A 22,500-nucleotide genomic window follows, 5' to 3' on the forward strand; every position below is an offset into this window, starting at 1 on the left:
AAAAAATAAATGGAAAATGTGCAGTAGAAATAAAATCAGAAAAATGCCCGAGGGTGAAAGAAAGAAACAGAAAAAAATGGAAAATGTGCTGTAGAAATGAAAATAGAAAATTGCCCGAGCGAGAAAGAAGGAAACAGAAAAAAAACTACATAAAGAAAAAGGAAAGAAAGAGAGAAAAAAATCAAAGGAAATATATATATACTTTTTTAATCAAGGAAAATAAAAAGAAAAAAACAAACAAACAGACAAACGTAAACAGAAGAAACAAAACAAAACAAAAGACAGACAAACATAAACCGAAGACATAAAAAAAAGATTACCCAAGAGAAATACAAAAACACACATAACAAAAAAAAAAAAAAAGCAAAAAAAACACGAAAAGACACTCGGAAGACCTCGATCGTTCTCAAGACATAAAAAAAAGACACAACACGTAAGGAAATGTAATTCCACTGGTATTACGAACACGATAACGACACCAAGACACTTCACAAAGAGATTAGAAGACGCGAGAATAGAAACTTACGTTGTTGCATTGCAGGGAATTGCATTGCTCAACTCGGATCAGATTTTCCGTATCATGCTCATACTCTAAGTTAAAAAAGATATACTTACTCATACTTAAAAAGAAAGAAAAAAATTACTTTCAGGTGAGAATATGAGACTTAGTGACGAGGAGCGTTTGAGGATAATGATAGTGATGATAGTGAGGATGGTAATGGTAATGATAGTAATAGTGATGATGATAATGATAGTGATAATAATAGTGATGATAATAGAGTTGATGATAACAGTGATGATGATAATGGTGATGATAATGATAGTGATAATAATAGTGATGGTAATAATAGTGATGATAATAATGGCGATGATAATAATGGCGATGATGATAATAGTGATGATGATGATAGTGATGATAATAGAGATGACAATAATAATGATGATAATAGTGATGATAGTGATAACGGCAAGATTGAAAATGGTATATTTACGTCTTAATTATCATGGTTAAAGTTATATTATTGAAGTAAAAGCAAATTCACTGTATTGATAAACAGAAAAATAGTACACAATAGATAAAACCCAAAAGTTGATAGTAAGAAAGTCTCAGTGATTTGGTAAAATTTCTAAATAGATAGAAGGAAAACTTAGGCAGGTAATAGGAAAATTTTGGCAGTTAGATAAATATTATGAGTAGATAGAAGGAAGATTTTAGTAGGTAGATAAAGCTCATAAAGAGACAGCGTGAAGGTTTAGTAGGTAGATCAATATAAGTAGATAAAAGAACATTTTTTAGGAGTTAGATTTAAAGAAAAAAAAAACGTGGGTTGATAGAAGGAAAATTTTAGTAGATAAAACTCAAGAGTAGATAGAAGCAAAATTTTTAAAGCCCAATAGGATATAACATGAAAATTTAGCAGGTAGATGAAAAGAAGTAAAAGGACATTTTAATCAGGTAGATAAAACACAAAGTAGATAGATAGAAAGAAAAATAGACAATACCCACAAGCAAATAGTAGAAATATAGACACAGATAAAAACCCAAAAGTAGATATCAAAGAAATTACAAGAAGGCAAATATAACCCCCCAAAAAGCACCCAGTCAAAGAAAAGTAGACAGCAGGAAAGCGGTAGACACTGAATAAAACCCAAAATAGTATATTAGAAAAAACAAAAAGTAGAATAGCTGACACGACCCTCCGCTATGTTGGGGAAAAGTCATTTATCATAGTTAAATGTAATTAATGACTGTTAACTCTCACCCTCTCCCCTCCTCTCTCCTTCGCCCCCTCCCCCCTCTCCCCTCCCCTCCCCTCCCCTTACGCCTTTTTCTTTCTTTTTCTTCTTCTTCTTCCTTCTCCTCCCTCTTAAACTGCTGTTTCTTCTTCTTCTTCCTTCTCCTCCCTCTTATACTACTATTTCTCCGTCTCCTTCTCCTCCTTCTCTTCCTTCTCCTTCTTCTTCTCCTTCTCCTTCTTCTCCTTCTTCTCCTTCTCCTTCTTCTTCTCCTTCTCCTTCTTCTCCTTCTTCTCATTCTCCTCCTCCTCCTCCTCTTCTTCCTCCCCCTCTCCCCTCTCCTCTCCTTACGCCCCCCCCCCGCTCCCCTAATTCTCACAGACTCCTCCCTCCTCTTTCTCCCCTCATTCGCCCTCTCCTAACTCTTGTGTTGTTGGTTTTATTTGTTTTTCTTGTTGTTTTTGGTGTCTATTTTGTTGTTGTTGTTGTTGTTGTTTTAGAAATTATTTTTGTTGTTTAGATTTATTGATGTTGTCTTAGTGCTGTTGTTTTCATTTTTTTATTTCGCTGTTTTACTTTATATATATATTTTCTTCTTCTTCTTCTTCTTCTTCTTCTTCTTCTTCTTCTTCTTCTTCTTCTTCTTCTTCTTCTTCTTCTTCTTCTTCTTCTTCTTCTTCTCTTTTTTGCTGTTGTTTTAGTTGTCATTGTTGTTGTCTTTTTTCTTACTTTCTTATTCCTCATCTTTATATTGCTTTTAGTTTTTTTCTTGTTTTGTTTTTCTAATCATTATTGTTTTTTTTTCTCTCTCTCTCTTTCTCCGTATCTTTCTAACCTATTATTATTTTTTGTCATTTTCCCTTTGTTCTTAATTATCCTTTTCATCTTGTCTTGGAAATTAATATCCTTCGTCTTCCACCTCTTCCTCTTTCTATTTTCATTTTCCTATTCATTTTCTCCATCTTTTACTTTTTATTACCTATTATTCCTTTCTTTATTTTTCCCTGTTTTATTTTATCTTTTTTTTTTGTCTATTTCTTCTTTGTTTCTTTCTCTTTTTACTTTCTTTTTTCCTTCATTATCTTTAATTTAATATTCCTAGCCCTTATTATCCTCTCCCCGTCTTCCATTATTTTTAACCCTCTCCGTCTATTCCCCTTTTTCTCCTTTTTTTTCGTCCATTACTTCTTTTCCGACTTTCTTTATTGGCATTTTTGTTCTCTCTAACTAATGCTACTATTTCTTCTTCGTTTTCTTTTTCTTCTTCTTGTCTTTCTTCTTGTATCTTTTATTCTTTTTCTTTTCTTCTTCCTCCTCTTTTAATTCTTCTTCTTCTCCTTCTATTTTTCCTTCCTTCTTCTTCTTTTTCTTCCTCTCTTTCTCCTCCCTCTTCTACTGTTTTTTTTATTATTTTTTCTCCTTCTCCTTTTCCTCCTTCTTCTTCTTCTTCCGCCTTCCCTGCTTTCTTCCTCCTCGTCTCTCCTTTCTTATTCGTCCAAAAGCTGACGACCTGTAGTTTTAGCGCTGACCTTAATATTTTACGGCTGACGTCTTTCCTCCTGACACCCGGCCATCCCCCTCCCCCCCTCCCCCCCTCCCCGCCCCCTATTTTTTCCTTTTTTTCTTTTTTTCTATTTTTCTATTTTCTTTTCTTTTTTTTTTGTGTTTTTTTTTTTACCTTTTTCTTTTTTTTTCTTTGTTCTTTTTCCTATTTTCTCCTTTCTTTTTTCTTTTTTTCTTCTTTCCTTTTACTTTATTTTTGTTTCTTCTTTTTCTTCTTTCTTTTTACTTTATTATTTTTTGTTGTGTCTCCTTTTCTTTATTTTCTTTCTTTTTCCTTTTTTTTCTATTTGTCTCTTTTTCTTCATTTTCTTTCTTTCTTCCTTCCTTTTTCTTTCTTTTTCATTTTTATTTTTTTTCAGACGGCGTCAGTTTGTCGCCGACGAGCAGAGGTGTCCTAAGGAGGGCGTTTTTTTTTTTTTTTTTTTTTGGGGGGGGGGTGTTTGTTTTTTTTACTGTAAGAATGACATTGATTTATTACTAGTCTCTGCTTTTTTTTCTTCTTTTTCTTCTTCTTCTTTCTTTTTTCTTTTTTTCTTTTTCTTTTTTGTTTCTTTTTTCTTTTTTTTCCTTCTTCTTCTTCTTCTTTTTATTTTTATTTTGCTTCTTCTTCCTCTTTTTCTTCTTTCTTCTTTCTATCTTTCTTTCTCTCTTTTTCATATATATATATATTATTTATTTATTTATTTATCTTTGTTATCAATTTATGCATTCCTTTATCATCACTATTTTTTATAATTTATTTATATATTTTCTTTTTTTTCTTATTTATTCACATCTTTTATTCATTATTCATTATTTTTTATTCTTATTGTTCTTCATGTTCTGATTTTATCTCTTTTTCTTCTTTATTCAATTTTTTATTCATTTTTTTCATTCCTATTGTTAATCATGTTCTAATTTTATCTCTTTTTCTTCTTTATTCACATTTTTATTCATTTTTTTCATTCGTATTGTTCTTCTTGTTCTGATTTTATTTTTCATTTTTTTTTTCTCTTCTTGAATGTCGGATGCTGATAATGAGTGTGCAATAATTATCCCGTTTTCATTCTCATTGTCACGTATGAGAAGTACTTATGAGGTAATTACTGTTAATTGTTCTTTTGTTAGAATGAGGTGGAATTTTGAAGAGGAGAAGAAAAAAGATGAATGAAAAATAATGATAAAAGGAAGAATAAGAAAGAATATGATAAGAAGAAAGATAATAAAAAAGAATATGATAATAAGAAAGATAATAAGAAAGAATATAATAATAAGAAAGAATATAATAATAAGAAAGAATATGATAATAAGAAAGAATATAATAATAAGAAAGATAATAAGAAAGAATATAATAATAAGAAAGATAATAAGAAAGAATATAATAATAAGAAAGATAATAAGAAAGATATAATAATAAGAAAGATAATAAGAAAGTCTAAATAAACGAAATATAGAATAAATTGGAAGGGAAAATATAGATAGATGATAAAGTAGATACAGATGTTTGAATGAACGAGGTTTAGAATAAATGGAAATGAGGAATATAGATAGATAAGAAAATAGCTTTATTTAGAATGAATAGAAAAGAAAAATTTAAATAGATAGGAAAGTAGATACGAATGCCTGAATGAAAGAAATTTAGAATAAACAGATAAGAAAGACATAAAAAAAATACTAATGTAGATATAAATGTCTTAGTGAAAGAGATTTAAAATAAACAGAAAAAATAGACAATAAAATAAATACAAATGTCTGAGTGAAAAAAAAAATAGAATGAATAGAAGCGAAATAAAATATATATATAAAAAAACAGAAAAGAAAAATATAAAAAAGATACTAATGTAGATACAAATGTCTAAGTGAAAGAAATTTAGAATAAGCATAAAAGAAAGATATAAAAAGATACTAATATAGATACAAATGTCAAAGTGAAAGGGATTTAGAATAAACAGAAAATAAAAATAAATAAACAATGAAGTAAATACAAACGTCTGAGTGAAAAAAATAGAATGAATAGAAACGAAATAAAATTTATAAAAAAAAACAGAAAAGAAAAATATAAAAAGATACTAATGTAGTCTTAGTGAAAGAGATTTAGAATAAACAGAAAATAAAAAATAAATGAATAGACAATGAAGTAGATACAAACGTCTGAGTGAAAAAGAAAAATAGAATACATAGAAACGAAATAATATATATAAAAAAAATATATAAAAAGATTCATACCTAATAAATGTCTGAGTGAAAGAGATTTAGAAAAAATAAATAAAAAATAAATAAATGAAGTAGATACAAACGTCTGAGTGAAAAAAAAACTTGAATGAATAGAAATGAAATAAAATATCTATAAAAAAACATGGCCGCCTCCTCCAGGGCAGTTCCCACAATGGCTCCGCAGTCGTATTCCTGAGTGTATTATCCTCAAAGGAAAATTGCTTCCGGTTGAGTAGGTAAACATATCGGATAAAAATTTCACACGATTTTGTCTCTTCTTCCTTTTCTTCTTCTTTATTTTCTTCCTTTTTTTCTCTGTTTCTTAATTTTTTTCAAGGTCGATTCGAGTCTCCACCCAAACCCTTCGTCGCGTGCTATTCTCGACGTTGTTTCTCCCCGCTATAAGGACTATTCCGAAGGTTTTTCAACGCACGATGATTTTTCTGCGCGAAATAACACACTTGTCAACTCTGCTTCGAGGAGTTGCCAGATGTTACCAAATTACTTTTTTTTTTTTTTTTTTTTTTTTTTGGCAATATTCCCTCGTTAATATTTCAGCACAGATTGTACGTGATGCTCTCGATGCAATTACAAGAATGTTGACTTCATTACGTCCCTGCAATGGAGCCCCGTCGATGGAGATCAAAAGCCTCTTCAGATTAATTCAATAGACGGAAATAATTAAGCTTTTAACTGAATCCAATAACCTAAACTTGGTCCTCCGATACGTTATAAAGGAAAGTCTAATTACCCGCTTTCCTTGTTTTCCTAACGTTAGCGAAATAACAAAGGGAAGAGCCGACATCGCTAAGGCTTGAACACAGAAAAGTAAATACGAGAGATTGAGAAACAAAAAAAATCTTATTCTACCGATGTTTTTTCATTTTTTCTCGATTTTTTGGGAATGTTTGTTCTGCTGTGTTTGTTCGCCTAATGATATAAACGTTTGTTGGATATTCTGTTGGAACTGGCTTTGGCTTCGTCTTTTCTGTCTGTATGTTTGGCTGTCTCTGGTTCTCGTTATCTCATTTCTTTATCTTCTTCTCTGCTTTCCCTGTCCACTTCTTTATTCCTTCTTTCTCTTTCTTCTGTCTGTCTGTCTGTCTCTGTCTGCTTGTCTGTCTGTCTCTGTATTTATCTATCTATGTATCTATCTATCTGTCTATCTATATATCTATCCATTTATCTACCTATCTGTCTATCTATCTGCCTGTCTATCTATCTATCTATCTATCTATCTATCTATCTGTCTATCTATCTATCTATCTATCTATCTATCTATCTATCTATCTGTCTGTCTGTCTGTCTGTCTGTCTGTCTGTCTGTCTGTCTGTCTGTCTGTCTATCTATCTATCTGTCTATCTGTCTATGCATCTATCTATCTGTCTGTCTGTCTATCTATCTATCTATCTATCTATCTATCTATCTATCATCTATCTATCTATCTATCTATCTGTCTATCTATCTATCTCTGTCTATCTATCTGTCTGTCTATCTATCTATCTACCTACCTATCCATCTATCTATCTATACATCTGTCTTTCTACCTCCTTCCTTCTTTCTAACAGTATATCCATCTTTATCCGTGTCTCCCTCTCAACCCGACGCCCCCCCCCCCCACACCGGACCCGAAAAAGAACAGACACTGATACTGAGACAATTATGTGGCCCCGGGCGATATCATAAGCCATCTAACGACAGCGCCAGTTCCTTATCTGCATTGTAAGCATGTTGCAGTCTAACGCATGCGCTGTTATCAGTTAAGCGAATCCGATAACGAGAGGTTTTCCTACAACCGATCGTCTAGACCTTCAAAACAGGGTATTCTGGGCAAGGTCTATATAAGTACAGACCTTGAATCTGGGTGTCTGCCATGAGGAGGCTATGTTGGGTGTATTTTCGAAGTGACGCCGAGTGCTATATAGTGATGTGTAAATATGCTTCAGCGTTATGTAAAAATATATATGCATATGCATATATATTTACATGTAAACGTACGTACATACATGCGTACATATATAAATTCATACGTACGTATATACAGATATAGAAGCTGAGAGAGAGAGAAAGGTGGGGGGAGAGGGAGGGAGAGAGAGAGAGAGAGAGAGAGAGAGAGAGAGAGAGAGAGAGAGAGAGAGAGAGAGAGAGAGAGAGAGAGAGAGAGAGAGACGCAAACAGACAAAGAGAGAGGAGGGACAGAGCGTCAGATAGATAAATAGATAGAGAGAGGGTGAAGGAAAGAGAAACAGAGACAAAGAGAACCGCTCTCCCATCAGGCTCCTACTACAGAATACAACATAATCCCCCCATTGTCCCTTGATGAAAGTGAGAGAGATGCAGCCTCATTTCTCTCGCCTCTGACATGTACAACCGGATATATAAGGAGATGAATCACACCACATGACAACATAACTCCCTTTTCGCAATATCGGAGGAGAACACAACCTGAATAGATGATGATTCAAAGCCACAGATTATTATGCAAATCAGGGCATGCACAGAGTACCGATGTATCACGCAGTCTATGTAAGGAGCATTTGAGGAGATAATGGTGAAGTCATGTCCTCATTACAGGCTGGAAAAAAAATCCCATTTCTTTGGCTTCTTGATAAGTTTTCGTCTGAGATTGCTGTTTCAAAGACATCTTGTTGTGAGTGGATTAGCCGTTGTGATAAGATATGCTGTGTGTGATTTTTTTCTTTTTTTTTTTTTCTTTATGATTTACTTAAAATAGAATAGGAATTGTGACGATATAATTGTGTTTTTGTGTGCTCTTGGTCGGGAGTTTCGAAGCAACAGCTTCTTTTGCAAATTCCATTGACTTGTTGAATGTGTCAGAATGTTTACAAAGAAACTTTAATATAATGATTTTTTATTCCCATTATGTTTCCTGATATATTTTTCATTTTCCTCCTGCTCCTTCACTCTCTCTCTCTCTCTCTCTCTCTCTCTCTCTCTCTCTCTCTCTCTCTCTCTCTCTCTCTCTCTCTCTCTCTCTCACTCTCTCTCTCTCTCTCTCTCTCTCTCTCTCTCTCTTTCTCTCTCTCTCTTCCTCCCTCCCCCTTTTCGTTCTCCGTCCATCCATCCACCTATCTATCTATCTATCTATCTATCTATCTATCTATCTATCTATCCATCCATCTATCCATCCACCCACCCCCCCTCCCCAAATATCTTTCTCCAAAAATATCCTCAACCTCAACCTTCTCTCCCTCTCCCCCCAGACGGTCGAGGAGGAGTTCGAGGGTGACGTGAGCCGCTCCACCCTGCACCTGGTCTCGAGGGCGACTGACGACGGATCCACGCTCACCTGTCGAGCCGCTAGCCCTCGCTTGCCCGACTCGCCGCTAGAGGACTCTGTCACACTCTCGGTGTTGTGTGAGTAGCTTTTCGCTTTATATTTTTTTCGTTTTTTTTTTTTTTTTGGGGGGGGGGGGGATTTTTCTTCTTGTAGTTTCTTATCTTATCTGGTTTATTGTGTTTTATGTTCTATAAGTGAGGTATTTTCTTATCTAGTTTTTTTTTTTTTTTTTTGCGTTTTCGTCTTTACATCTACGAGTGAGGCAATATATATATATATATATATATATATATATATGTATATATATATATATATATATATATATATATATATATGTATGTATATATATACATATATATATATATATATATATATATATATATATATATATATATATATATATATATGTATGTATATATATACATATATATATATATATATATATATATATATATATATATATATATACACATTTATATATATATATATATATATATTCTTCTTCTTCGTCTTCTTCTTTATCATCTCCTTCATCTATATGCGAAGTAAATGTGTTGTTGAAAAGAGACGATCATAATGAGAAGGAAATATCAAATCCGTGATAGCGTGACATATAGATCGATAGATTAAGCAGATCAACAATTTGATTAATTGAAATAGTAATTCAAAGGAAGAATCCACTCTGAATGAAAATTAAAAAACAAAAACAAAAAAAGAATGAAAAATAGATAAATCTTACTCAACACAGAACATCAACACCCTTGTATTAATGTCAAGATCATTATTTGTTCGACATTTAAAAAGATGCGTTGGTTCTAATTTGAAAGATGTACATCCGTCACTGAAACATTTGTTTACATATTTTTATATTTCTAAAGGTATATCAATAAAGCAAAATTTAGTTATAACAAATATATTAAATTATGATAATCATTTATAAGTGGTTTGTTTGTTTAAATGTTAAATATTTATTTGGTGGAAAGCAATGACTTCGATGTCTTAACTCTATATCACCAGACGATGCTTGGCCTTCCTCCAGTAACAGGTCAGCTTGGTTCTGGTATTTGAAGTCGTATTTTACCTTGATTTCATAAATTGCAATGCGAAATAAGTGTTTTAACGTAACTGTTCAATCTCTTTGTATTGATTTATAATAATTGAGACGAGTCCTGGCCTTCCTCCTACGGACAGCGAGGAGAAATAATGGAGAATGCAGAAAGATTGTGGCTGAAATAAGGTTAGGCGAAGGTAGCCAGCAGCAGTTACCGGTGACTCGCATTATACGTATATATTAGTGACGTTAAGTGGCGTGAACCCTATACCAGTGTGTTCTCGGACGCATCAGCTGATTAATGGGTTTATATGAAAATCGTGCCATCCTTTTGTGTCATATTAAGCGTACATTATCCCCCTGCTTCTTTGTGGTAAGAAAGGAATTAAATGAATGTTAAGTTTACATCTGTGCGTTTGTCTTCTCACGCCTGAGAAAGTTACTAACACAACACAGGCGTTTCAACAGGATAACATGAATACGAAAATCCTTTATATGACATTAATAAACAAAAATATCTATAATTAATCTCTTTTTTACTCTCATCTTTCTCTCTCTCTCTCTTTCTTTCTCTCTCTCTCTCTTTCTCTCTCTCTCTCTCTCTCTCTCTCTCTCTCTCTCTCTCTCTCTCTCTCTCTCTCTCTCTCTCTCTCTCTCTATCTATCTATCTATCTATCTGTCTATCTATCTACCTGTCTCTCTCTTTCTGTCCATATATTTAATTATCTCTCTCTCTCTCCCTCTTTCTCTCTAACCCACCCGCATTCCCTCCCAACCCTCTCATCATCACCTCTCTCTCTCTCTCTCTCTCCTTCCAGACAAGCCCCAGATGACGCTAGAACTCGGAAACAACGAAGAACTGAAGAACATGGAAGAGGGAGATAACGTGGTGTTCAAGTGCATCGTTAAAGCCAACCCGCCGGTGAACGGAGTGCAGTGGGCGCACGATGTGAGTTGAGGGGAAAGGGAGAGGGGAGAGGGGGGATTGGGGGAGGAGGGGGGATTGGGGGAGTGGAAGGGAGGGGAAGAGGGAGGATGGGAGGTGGAAGGGAGAGGGGATGGGGGGAGGTTGATAGGGGAGTGGGGGTGGAGGACGGGGAGTGGAAGGGGGATGGGGAGAGGGGAGGGAGGAGGAGGAGTGGAAGGGAGGGGGGGGGGGGTTGGGGGTGGAGGGGGATTGGGGGAATGGGGAGAGGGGAGGGAGGAGGAGGAGTGGAAGGGAGAGGAAGGTATAAGGGAGGGGGTGAAGGGGGAAGGGGATTGAGGGAGGGGGGATAGGGGAATAGGGAGGGAGGAGGGGGATGGGATATGGGGGGGTGGAGGAGGCAGGAAGGGGGGAGAGGGGGAGGGGGAAGGGAGTAGAAGGAGAGGGGAAAGTAGAGAAGAATATATGAATTCATGAGAATGATTGATTATAAGGTAAGATATATTATGAAGATGATAATGAAAATGATCATACTGATAATGATAATGATGATGATAAGTATTATCAATACCATTATTATTATTGTTATTATTGTTGTCGTTTTTTATATTATCATTATTATTATTGTGATTGTTAATATTTCAATGATAATCATGAGGATAATAATAATGATAAAAATGATCGTATTGTTATCATTATCATTAGGATTATCATAGTCATAATCATCACCACCACCACCAACACCCCCCCCCCTATCATCACCACCACTCCCACCTCCACCATCACCCCCCCCCCAAAAAAAAAAAAAAAAAAAAAAAAAAAAAAAAAACAATGATAATAAATAAAATAAATAGAATAAATAAATAAATGAATATCCTCCCCCCCCCACCAGGGCGTCCCCCTCAAGAGCAACGCGTCCCTGGGCATCGACGTCAGCAGGGCTTCGCTCGTCCTCAGGAACATCAGCAGGACATCGTCAGGAGTTTACACGTGCGCGGCGGCCAACACGGAGGGGGCTATGACGTCATCGCCCCTGCAGCTGGGGGTCAAGTGTGAGTGCGGGGGGGGGGATGGGGGGAGGGGGGGTTCTTGTTTGTTTGTTTGTTTTTCTTATTTCTTTGTTTTTTCTGCTTGTTTTCTTTTTTTCGTTTTTTTCGTTTTTTTCTTTTTTTATTTCTTTGTTTTTTGTCTTTCTCTTTCTCTCACTTTCCTTCTTTCTTTCCTTTCTCTTTTTTCTCTCTTCCTTCCTTTCTTTCTTTATCTCTATCTTTCTTTCCTTATTTTCTCTCTGTCTTCCTTCCTTTCTTTCAATTTTAACTCCTTCCTTCTTTTTTCTAATGATCGTTCTTTCTTTTTCTCTGTCTCCCCTCCTTTCTTTCAATTTTTCTATCTTCCTCTCTCTATCTTTCTTTCTTTTCTCTCTAATCTTCTTCCCTCCTTTCTTTTCTCTCTAATCTTCTTCCCTCCTTTCTTTTCAATCTTCCTTCCTTCCTTAATTCCTTTCTCTCTATCTTTCTTCCTTCCTTAATTTCTTTCTATCTTCCTTACTTAATTCCTGTCTCTCTTTCTTCCTTCCTTAATTTCTCTCTATCTTCCTTCCTTGATTCCTTTCTCTCTATATTTCTTACTTCTTTAATCCCTTTCTCTCTATCTTTCTTACTTTCTTGCTTGCTTTCTTTGGAGAATCGGCTTATTTGTGACAGTACCGGCATCAGCGTTGTAGGGTCAAAGTCGGGATAGAAAGGAATTGGTCGCCCTTCCTATCCTTCAGCGAATAAAAGGTTCAAATAGGGATCAGATGTTCAAATGTTCAAGTAGAATTCATGTTTATGACAGGTTTATGTGTGTGGAGTGGGTGGGATGTGTTTGTGTGGGTATTGTGTTTGTGGGGGGGGGCATTGTTTGTGTGGGTATTGTGTGTGTGTGTGTTTGTGTGTGTAGGGGGGGGGGCATTGTGTTTGCGTGGGTATTGTGTGTGTGTGTGGGTGTATTGTGTTTGCGTGGGTATTGTGTGTGTGGGTGGGTGTATTGTGTTTGCGTGGATATTGTGTGTGTGGGTGTGTATTGTGTTTGCGTGGGTATTGTGTGTGTGTGTGTGGGTATTGTGTGTTCGTTTAGGTATTGTGTGTGTGCTTGTGTAGGTATTGTGGGGGTGGGTGGGGTAAAGTGTGTGTGTGTGCGTGTGGGTATTGTGTGTATGTGTGTGATAAAAGGATCGATAGAAAGGAGGGAAGGTAGGGAGGCACAGAAGAAGGATAGAAGCAAAAGGGAGAAAGCAGAGAAAGAAGAGAAACCAACAACGAAAGATTAGAGAGCACATAAAATAAGAAAGTATGGAAACAAACAACAAACAAATAGAGAAAAAAAACAGAAATGAAACAAACATCACAACCATCATAAAAACAAATTCATCACCATCAGCAGTAGTAGTGGCAGTGATAGTAATTTTATAAGTAGTTTTTTTTTAATTATTGTTGTAGTTGTGATAATAATGATTATATTTATACTTATCCTTATCATTATTATTATTATTATCATTATCATCATTCTCCCTCTCCCCCTCTCCCCCCAGTCCCCCCCACGTGCGCCCAGGGTCAGCACGAGGTGTACGGCGCAGCGAGGCACGAGGAACTGCAGGTGCCGTGCCACGTCCACGCCCACCCCGCGCCCACGATGTTCAGGTAAGGGGCGTTTGGGCTTCATCTTGATTAGGAGAGGTGTCAATTGTCTGTGTGGTTGTTGTAGTTGTTGTAGGGGTTGTAGTAGTAGTTGTGATGATAAAGTAGTGGTTGTAGGGGTTAAAGTAGTAGTTTTAGTGGTTGCAGTAGTAGTTGTGGTGATAAAGTATTAAGTGTTGGGGTTGTAGCAGTAGTTGTAGTGGTTGTAGTAGTAGTTGTGATAAAGAAGTAGTTGTAGGGGTTGTAGTAGTTGTGGAAGTGGTTATAGTAGTTGTTCCAGTGGTTGTAGTGGTTATAGTAGTAGTTGTAGTGGTTATAGTAGTAGTTGTAGTGGTTATAGTAGTAGTTGTAGTGGTTATAGTAGTAGTTGTAGTGGTTATATTAGTAGTTGTAGTGGTTATAGTTGTAGTTGTAGTGGTTATAATAGTTGTAGTGGTTGTAGTAGTTGTAGTGTTTGTGGTAGTAGTAATAGTATTGAAGGTAATAATAGTAGTATTTTTAATGTAGAAGCAGTAGTAGTAGTAATTATTGTAGTAAAAATAGTACTAGTAACAGTAGTAGTTATTGTTGTTGTAGCGGTACTAGTAGTAGTGGCAGTGATAGTAATTTTAGAAGTAGTATTTGTTGTTACTGTTGTTGTTGTGATAATCATGCTTATGTTGTTATGATTATAATTATCATTTTTGTTATTATTATTATCATTATTATTATTATTATTATTATTATTATTATTATTATTATCATTATTAGTAGTAGTATTGTTATTATTCTTATTGTTATTATCGTTATCATTAATAGTAGTAGTATCATTATTATTAATAATATTATTGTTGTTCTAATTATTATCGTCGTTGTACTTCTACTACTTCTAAAATTTTAGAATTTTAATTCTAATATTTTTATTTTTATTTTCTCTCTTGTTCCTCCTTTCCCCCTCCTCTCCCTTTTCTCCTTCTTCTTTTTCTGTGTTGCGTCTTTTTCTATTTTCTTCTTATCATTATTCTTCTTATTCTTCTTTATCTTCTTCTTCGTCATCCTCTTCTTCATCATCATCTTTTTCTTCTTTCTCTTCTACTTCTTTATCTTCTCATCCTCCTTATTTTACTTTTACTCTGATCTGCATCCCACTCCTTTCACCAAGAAATGTACTCTTCTCACTCCCAACTAATCTTTATTCCCCACATTATCATCATTCCCTTGATTATTTTCTTTCTTCTCCCTTCTAATTCTTCATTTTCTTTCCTCTCTTCTTCGCCAAAAGATGGAAACAAGGAACTCTCGGAAAATGAAAACTTTTGTCCTTGTGTAATATCATTTCAAGATGGCGGCTCATGTCTTTTCACTCTCTTGGAGAAAAGTGAGGAAACTTGATGAATATTTTGTCTAATCTCATTCTGTAAATGAATTAACTTAGAAACGAGACGGTGGATATACAGATACAGGTTGGATGTTGGAGATACAGGTAAGAGGTGGGATGTTGGAGATGCAGGTTGGATGTTGGCGATGCAGGTGGGTTGGATGTTGGAGATACAGGTACAGGTTGGATGTTGGAGATACAAGTAAGAAGTGGGATGTTGGAGATGCGGGTGGCTTGTTGGAGATGCAGGTGGGGCGTTGGAGATACAGGTACAAGTTGGAGATACAGAACGAGACACGAAACACACCGCTAAGAAAACATACATAAAAAAAAACAAAAAAACACACTCACACTCACCCTTCCTCCTCTTTCTCCTCCCATTCCCCAAAAACAGATGGGCGGTCAACACCTCCACGGGGGTCGTCGACGTGGCCCTCAACCTCTCCAGCAGCAGCGGCAGGAGCAGCATCGTCAGGTACACCCCGCAGACGCACCACGACTTCGGGGAACTCCTGTGCTGGGCGGTGAACGACGTCGGGAGGCAGAGGAAGCCGTGCGTGTTCAGCGTCGTGCCTGCGGGTGAGTTGGGGGTTTGGGCGGGGTTGTTGGGGTGGAGGTGGGGGTCTGGGCGGGGTTGGTGGGGGGGAGGTAGGGGGGTTGTTGGGGGGAAGTGGGGGGAGGTAGGGAGGGTGGAAGTGGGGAGGGAGGGGGGGGTTGTTGGGGGAAGTGGGGAGGGTGGGTGGGTGGGAGGGGGAGGGTGGGAGGGAGGGAGGGGAAGTGGGGTGGAGGTGGAGAGGGTGGGTGGGTGGGAGGGGGAAGTGGGAGAGGAGGGTGGGTGGGAGGGGAAGTGGGGTAGAGGTGGGGGTGGGGGGAGGGGGAAGTGGGGAGGGAGGGTGGGAGGGAGAGGGAGGGTAGAGGTGGAGGTTGGGGGGGAAGTGGGGATGGAGGGAGGGTGGGAGGGGGTTGGGGGGAAGTGGGGAGGGTGGGTGGAAGGGGAAGTGGGGTAGAGGTGGGGGTTGGGGGAGGGAGGGTGGGTGGGAGGGGGAAGTGGGGAGGGAGGGGTGGGAGGGAGGGTGGAAGTGGGGAAGGAGGGTAGAGGTGGAGGTTGGGGGGAAGTGGGGAGGGTGGGAGGGGGTTGGGGGGAAGTGGGGAGAGGGTGGGTGGAAGGGGAAGTTGGGGAGGGAGGGGGTGGGTGGGAGGGGGGAGGGAGGGTGGGTGGGAGGGGAAGTGGGGAGGGAGGGTGGGTGGGGGAAGTGGGGTAGAGGTGGGGGTTGGGGGAAGTGGGGAGGGAGGATGGGAGGGGGAAGTGGGGAGAGAGGGTGGGTGGGAGGGGGAAGTCGGGGAGGGTGGGCGAGTGGGAGGGAGAAGCGGGGAAGGTGGGTGGGAGGGGGAAGTGGGGTGGAGGTGGGAAGTTGGGGGTGGTGGGGAGGGAGGGGGAAGGGGGGGGTAGGGTGGGAGGTGGAAGTGGGGAAGGAGGGTGGGAGGGGGAAGTGGGGAGGGAGGGGGTTTGGCCGGGGTTGTTGGGGGGAGGTGGGGGGTTGTGGGGGAGTGGGGGAGGGAGGGTGGAAGGGGGAAGTGGGGAGGGAGGGAGGGTGGGAGGGGGAAGTGGGGTGGAGTATTGGGGGATTGGGGGAAGTGGGGAGGGAGGGTGGGAGAGGGAAGTGGGGTGGAGGTGGAGGGTGGGGGGAAGTGGGGGAGGGAGGGTGAGAGGGAGGGAAGTGGGTGGAGGGAGGGGTGGGTGGGTGGGAGGGGGAAGTGGGGTGGGGTGGGGGTAGATGTATGTGTGGAGGGTGGGTGAAAGGGGAGGAGGTGTGTGTGTGTGTGTGTTTGCGTTTGTGTGCACGTGTGTGTTGTAGACTGATGGAAGATGAGAAGCAGATAAGAATGATTAAAACACGAAAGGAGAAAAAATGAGAGGGGGAAGCGAGAATGCGAAATAAAAGAAGAGACAAAACGATAATTTAATCCGATTAGACAAACATACATCCACACAGACAGACAGAGACAGACAGACAAGACATGTTCTAATGACCAAACACGTTTTTATTTTTTATTATTATTTTTTTTTTTGTGACCGCACGTGGGTTCAGAAGTCAAGTCCCTGTCATGATTTGGATGTCGGAAGTAAGTGATTGTCAAGAACCTATGTCAGGTGATTGGAGGTGAATCTTAATGAATCTAGGAGAGTCCTGGTGAGTCAGCCACCTCCCCCCCACCCCTGCCCCCACCCCTGCCTAGAGCTTTCCCTAAACAATCAATCAAAGAAAAAACAAACAAGGTGTCCCATCGTTAGCGCCATCCATTCTTTGCACACCTAGCTTCCAGTTTCAATCCATCCTTTGCAAACCACACTCACAGTCTCATTCTTTGTAGACCACACTCACAGTCTCATTCTTTGCAAACCATACTCACAGTCTCATTCTTTGTAGGTTACACTCACTCTCATTCTTTGCAAACTACACTCCCAATCTCATTCTTTGCAAACCACACTCACCATCTCATTCCTTGCAAACCACACTCCCAATCTCATTCCTTGCAAACCACACTCCCAATCTCATTCTTTGCAAACCACACTCACCACCTCATTCTTTGCAAACCACACTCACCATCTCATTCTTTGCAAACCACACTCACCATCTCATTCCTTGCAAACCACAATCACAGTCTCATTCTTTGCAAACCACACTCACCATCTCATTCTTTGCAAACCACACTCACCATCTCATTCTTTGCAAACCACACTCACCATCTCATTCTTTGCAAACCACACTCACCATCTCATTCTTTGCAAACCACACTCACCATCTCATTCTTTGCAAACCACACTCACCATCTCATTCTTTGCAAACCACACTCACCATCTCATTCTTTGCAAACCACACTCACCATCTCATTCTTTGCAAACCACACTCACCATCTCATTCTTTGCAAACCACACTCACCATCTCATTCTTTGCAAACCACACTCACCATCTCATTCTTTGCAAACCACACTCCCAATCTCATTCCTTGCAAACCACAATCACAGCCTCATTCTTTGCAAACCACACTCGCAGTCTCATTCTTTGCAAACCACACTCACAGTCTCATTCTTTGCAAACCACACTCACCATCTCATTCTTTGCAAACCACACTCCCAATCTCATTCCTTGCAAACCACAATCACAGCCTCATTCTTTGCAAACCACACTCGCAGTCTCATTCTTTGCAAACCACACTCACAGTCTCATTCTTTGCAAACCACACTCTCTCCCAGCATCCATCACTACCACGACAGACTAGGAATATATTCTTTATTCGACCTCGACGTCTCGGAAAGAATGTAAAATAGTTCCCTCTTTAAACTATAGATGGCGTAGTGTTGCCTCCTTATTGGGAAGGACGGGTACCGTAACATTACGTTGCTTCATCATTCTATGCCCACTGTTTAGGGCTTTAAAAAATGATAACCAAAGTTGAAAAAAGTGATATGATATGATGGTATGATAGATATGACATTATAATAAATCGGCATAATTAGAAATAATATCATATGATAAATAGATATAATTAGGTATATGATAATATGATAAATATGATAATAAAGCCCCACCGTTAAAAGATATATAGAATGATAGCCAATCCCTACCTGCCATTGAGTACCCATTAGATATATAGATAGATAGATAGCAAAAGCCAAACACTCTCAACACCATTGATCAACCTTCCTTTCCCCCTTTCCCTCCCCCCCTTTCCCCCTCCTCACCCCTTGCCCCTCCATCCTCCACCCTCCCTCCTTCCCTCCCTCCCTCCCTCCCTCCCTCACCCCATTCTCCCCCACCCCTCTCCCCCTCCCCCCTCCTACCCCACCCTCACCCCACCCTTCTCCCCCCTCCTCCCCCTTCCCCCCTTCTCTTCTTCCCACCCCAACAGCCAAGCCCGAAGCGGTATCCTCCTGCGAGGCCGACAGGAACTCCTCGATGCCTGCGACCTACGTGGTGCTCTCGTGCCTGCCGGGGTGGGACGGCGGCCTCGAGCAGACCTTCAACCTGGAGGTGCGGCAGGCGGCCAAGGAGGAGCTGCTGGAGGAGTTCAGTCACGCCCCCGAGCCCTTCTTCATCATCACGGGGTAGGTGGGTGGGTGGGACGGGGAGTGGGGGGGTGGGAGGGAGGGAGGATAGGGGGATGGGGAAGGGGGGGTCTACTTGTTTATTTGATTATTTGTTTGTTTGTTTTTTTTGTTTTCTTGTGTGTTTTCCTTTGATTTTCCTTGTTTGTTTGTTTTCCTTGTTTGTTTTCCTTTGTTTTTCCTTGTTTGTTTGCCTTTGTTTTTCAATGTTTGTTTGTTTTTATTTGTTTTTTCTCTTGATTGTTTTTATTTGAGTTTGACTTGTATGTCTGTTTTTCTTTTTCTTCTAGTTTGTAATTTCTCTTTTTTTTCTTGTTGTTTTTTCCTTATTTTCTCCATGTTTGTTTGTTTTCTTTGTTTTTCCTTGTTTGTTAGTTTTTCTTTGTTTTTTGTTTGTTTATTTTCCTTTGTTTTCGCCTTGTTTATTTTCCTTTGTTATCTCCTTGTTCATTTGCTTGTTTGTATTATTAATCTTTGGTGTTTATATTTTTTTCCTTTAGCATTCTTGTTTATACCAACTAATGAATTTCCCCTTTAATATAAACGTCAACATTAACAAACGTTCTCCTCTTAAGATTAAAACATCGCATTGACCAACGTTCTTTCCCTACAAAGATAAAGGTCAGCAAACGTTTCCCCTTTAAGATCCGCACCAAAGTTTTTTTTCCCCTTTAACTTTCATATCCGCACAAACTCAAGTATTCCGTATAACATAAGTATCCACATTCGTATCCACATTGCCATACTTTGTTCCTTGCGACATGAACATCCGCGCTAAACAGACAACATTCACCTTTCACATTCATAGGTTTACTTCTTTTAAGTATAAGTCTACTTCTAAGAATATTTGAAGTATATTTTATTTTATAGATTGTGTAAAAGTAATTTTAAGTTCAAGTTTACTTCTTTTAAGAAAGTATTCTTCGTATTAACGTTTGTTCGTGTGAGTTTTTCGTTTTAAAGGAAGAACGTTTGTTGAAGCGAGTGTTTGTGTATCACATTAATATGGATTGTTTTCTCTTCCCTCCTTCCTCCCCTCTCCTATATTCTCTTCCCTCTTCTCTCTTCTCTTTCTCTCTCCTATCCCTTCCTTCCCACTCCTATCCCTTCCCCTCTTCCCTCCCCTCTCCCCTCTCCTCTTCCCTTCCTTCTTCCTTCCCCTATCCCTACCCCTCTGCTTTTCCCACCCCTCTTCCCTCCACTCTCCCTTTTGCCACCCGCTCCCCTCTCCCCTTCCCCTCTCCTCTCCTCTCCTCTCCTCTCCTCTCCCCTATCCCTCCCCCTCTCCCTTCATCTCCCCCATTTCTCCCCCGTCTCCCCCTCGCCCCCTCCCCTCTCCTCTCCCCTTCCCCTCTCCTCTCCCCTATCCCTCCCCCTCTCCCCTCTCTTCTCTCCCCCTCTCCCCTCATCTCCCCTCCTTCCCCCTCTCCCCTCATCTCCCCTTCCCCTCCCCCTCTCCCCTCTTTTCCCCTCCTCTCCCCTCGCCCTCAGCCTGAAGGTCGACGTCCCGTACCTGATGACGGTCACGGCCGCCAACAGCCGAGGAACCAGCCCACCGGTCACCATCTCCTACACCGCCTCCTCTGCTTCCGCCCACAAGGTCGTCTCTTCCCACGCCCACAACACGCTCCTCTCCATCACGCCCTTCGTGGTGCTCCTGATGGGCGTGATCGCGGCGGTGTCGACGTGCGTGGGCGTGGGCGTGATGGTGGCGAAGAGGAACAGGCGGAGGAAGAGCGGCGCTGAGATCCTGTACGCGGGCCCGCTCAAGGACGCTCATGACAGCCACGACGTGCACACCATCGTCTGCGTCAACCATGGTGATTTCCTGTCTTTTTTGTGTGTGTCTCTTTCTGTCTGGTACTCTGTCTCTTTCGCTGTCTCTCTGTCTCTTTCTCTTTCTTTCTCTCTCTCTCTGTCTGTCTCTCTGTCTGTCTGTCTCTCTCTCTCTCTCTCTCTCTCTCTCTCTCTCTCTCTCTCTCTCGTCTCTCTCTCTCTCTCTCTCTCTCTCTCTCTCTCTCTCTCTCTCTCTCTCTCTCTCTCTCTCTCTCTCTCTCTCTCTCTCTCTCTCTCTCTCTTTCGTTTCTTATCTTTATTGTTATATACTCTTATTCTCCATTATTATTCTTAATCTTATTCTCACTCTTATCATTCCTTTTCTTGTTTGTTTATTTTTTTATTCTCATACTATTTATTATACCATTTCTTGTTCTTATTTTCATACTTGTTATTATTTATGTTATTTCTTGTTATTATTTTTATTCTCATTCTTATTATTCCTTTTCTTATTCATATTTTTATTCTTACTATCCATTTTCTTATTCTTATTCTCTTCTCCTGCCTCCTGCTCTTATTCTTCTTATTTTTCTTATTTTTTTCTTCTTCTTTTCATTTACTTGTTCATCTATTTCTGCTCCTTCTCCTTCCTAGTCTTCTTTCTATTTTCAGTCTTTTTCTTTTTTTTCCTTTTTTATTCCTTTTCTTCTTTTCTTCATTCCCTGTCTGTCTGTTCAACTCTCTGTCATTATCGGTATTTATGTCCCATCTCTTTCTGTCTATATGATTCTCTCTCTCTCTATCTCTCTCTCCCTCTATCTATATCTCTATCTATCTATCTGTCTCTCTCTCTCTCTCTCCTCTCTCTCTCTCTATCTCTCTCTATCTCTCTCTCTCTCTCTCTCTCTCTCTCTCTCTCTCTCTCTCTCTCTCTCTCTCTCTCTCTCTCTCTGTCTCTCTCTCTCTCTTTCTCTCTCTCTTATGTTCCTCAAACTCTTATCCACGTTCTTCCTTCACACTTATTATCTCACTTTATTTTGAAAAAATATGTTGATATTAGTGCAATAACCCCCCCCCCCCCCCACCTCCCTCCGTCCAACCGACCAACCCTCCCCATTCCACCCCCTCCCCACCACCCACCCGACCCCCGCACCCAGCCTGTTCTCTCCTCTTCCTACCCTCTCCCCTGTGACCAATCCCTCACTCCCTCCTTCCTTCATTCCCTCCCTCCCTCCTTCCTTCACTCCTTTATTCCCTCCTTCACTCTCTCCCTCCCTCTTCCACTATCTGGTCCTCCCCCACCCCCTCCCCACCCTGTCCTCTCACACCGACCAGACCACTCCCTTCCCCCCCCCCCTTCCACCCCCTCTCTCCCTCCAACCAACACACCCCCTCCCTTTCCTCCCCCCAACCCACCTCTCCCACCCACCCAACTATCACCAACCCTCTAACCCCCCCTCTCCTCCCCACAACCAACCCCCCCACCCCCACCCCATACCCCACCCCCCACACAAATAACAGGTTCTCACCCCCCACTCCCCCTGTTCTTTCTCCCCCCCCCCACCAGCTGACAGCGAGAAAGAGGAGCTGATGCGAACCCTGGGTGGATCAGGTTCACCCAGTTCCTTCTACGTGAACCCTGGGACTCTCCTAAACAACGTGAGTGTCAGAACCCGCCGGTGCCACATGACACGGCGGGTGAAATAGGGGGAATTCTGATTTTTTTTTTTTTTTTTTTTTTTTTTTTTGTAGGGGAGGTGTTTTTTTTTTTCTTTTTTAGAGGTGGAGTTTTTTTTTTTTTTTTTTTGAGG

General features: G+C 40.1%; 1 protein-coding gene across 1 annotated transcript in view; it reads left to right on the forward strand.

Moving 5' to 3' along the window:
* Positions 1–22,500, forward strand: part of LOC113809856 (protein turtle homolog A-like) — a 99,953-nt gene that overhangs the window by 75,796 nt on the left and 1,657 nt on the right. The window contains exons 7-14 of the mRNA XM_070139083.1: positions 8,718–8,871; positions 10,664–10,794; positions 11,663–11,822; positions 13,343–13,451; positions 15,200–15,384; positions 18,718–18,913; positions 20,405–20,733; positions 22,257–22,348. Coding sequence (XP_069995184.1) covers positions 8,718–8,871; positions 10,664–10,794; positions 11,663–11,822; positions 13,343–13,451; positions 15,200–15,384; positions 18,718–18,913; positions 20,405–20,733; positions 22,257–22,348 — 1,356 coding nt within the window. The remainder of the gene's footprint in view (positions 1–8,717; positions 8,872–10,663; positions 10,795–11,662; positions 11,823–13,342; positions 13,452–15,199; positions 15,385–18,717; positions 18,914–20,404; positions 20,734–22,256; positions 22,349–22,500) is intronic.

The sequence above is a fragment of the Penaeus vannamei genome, chromosome 25, assembly GCF_042767895.1.
Source record: "Penaeus vannamei isolate JL-2024 chromosome 25, ASM4276789v1, whole genome shotgun sequence".
Taxonomy (NCBI): Eukaryota; Metazoa; Arthropoda; class Malacostraca; order Decapoda; family Penaeidae; genus Penaeus; species Penaeus vannamei.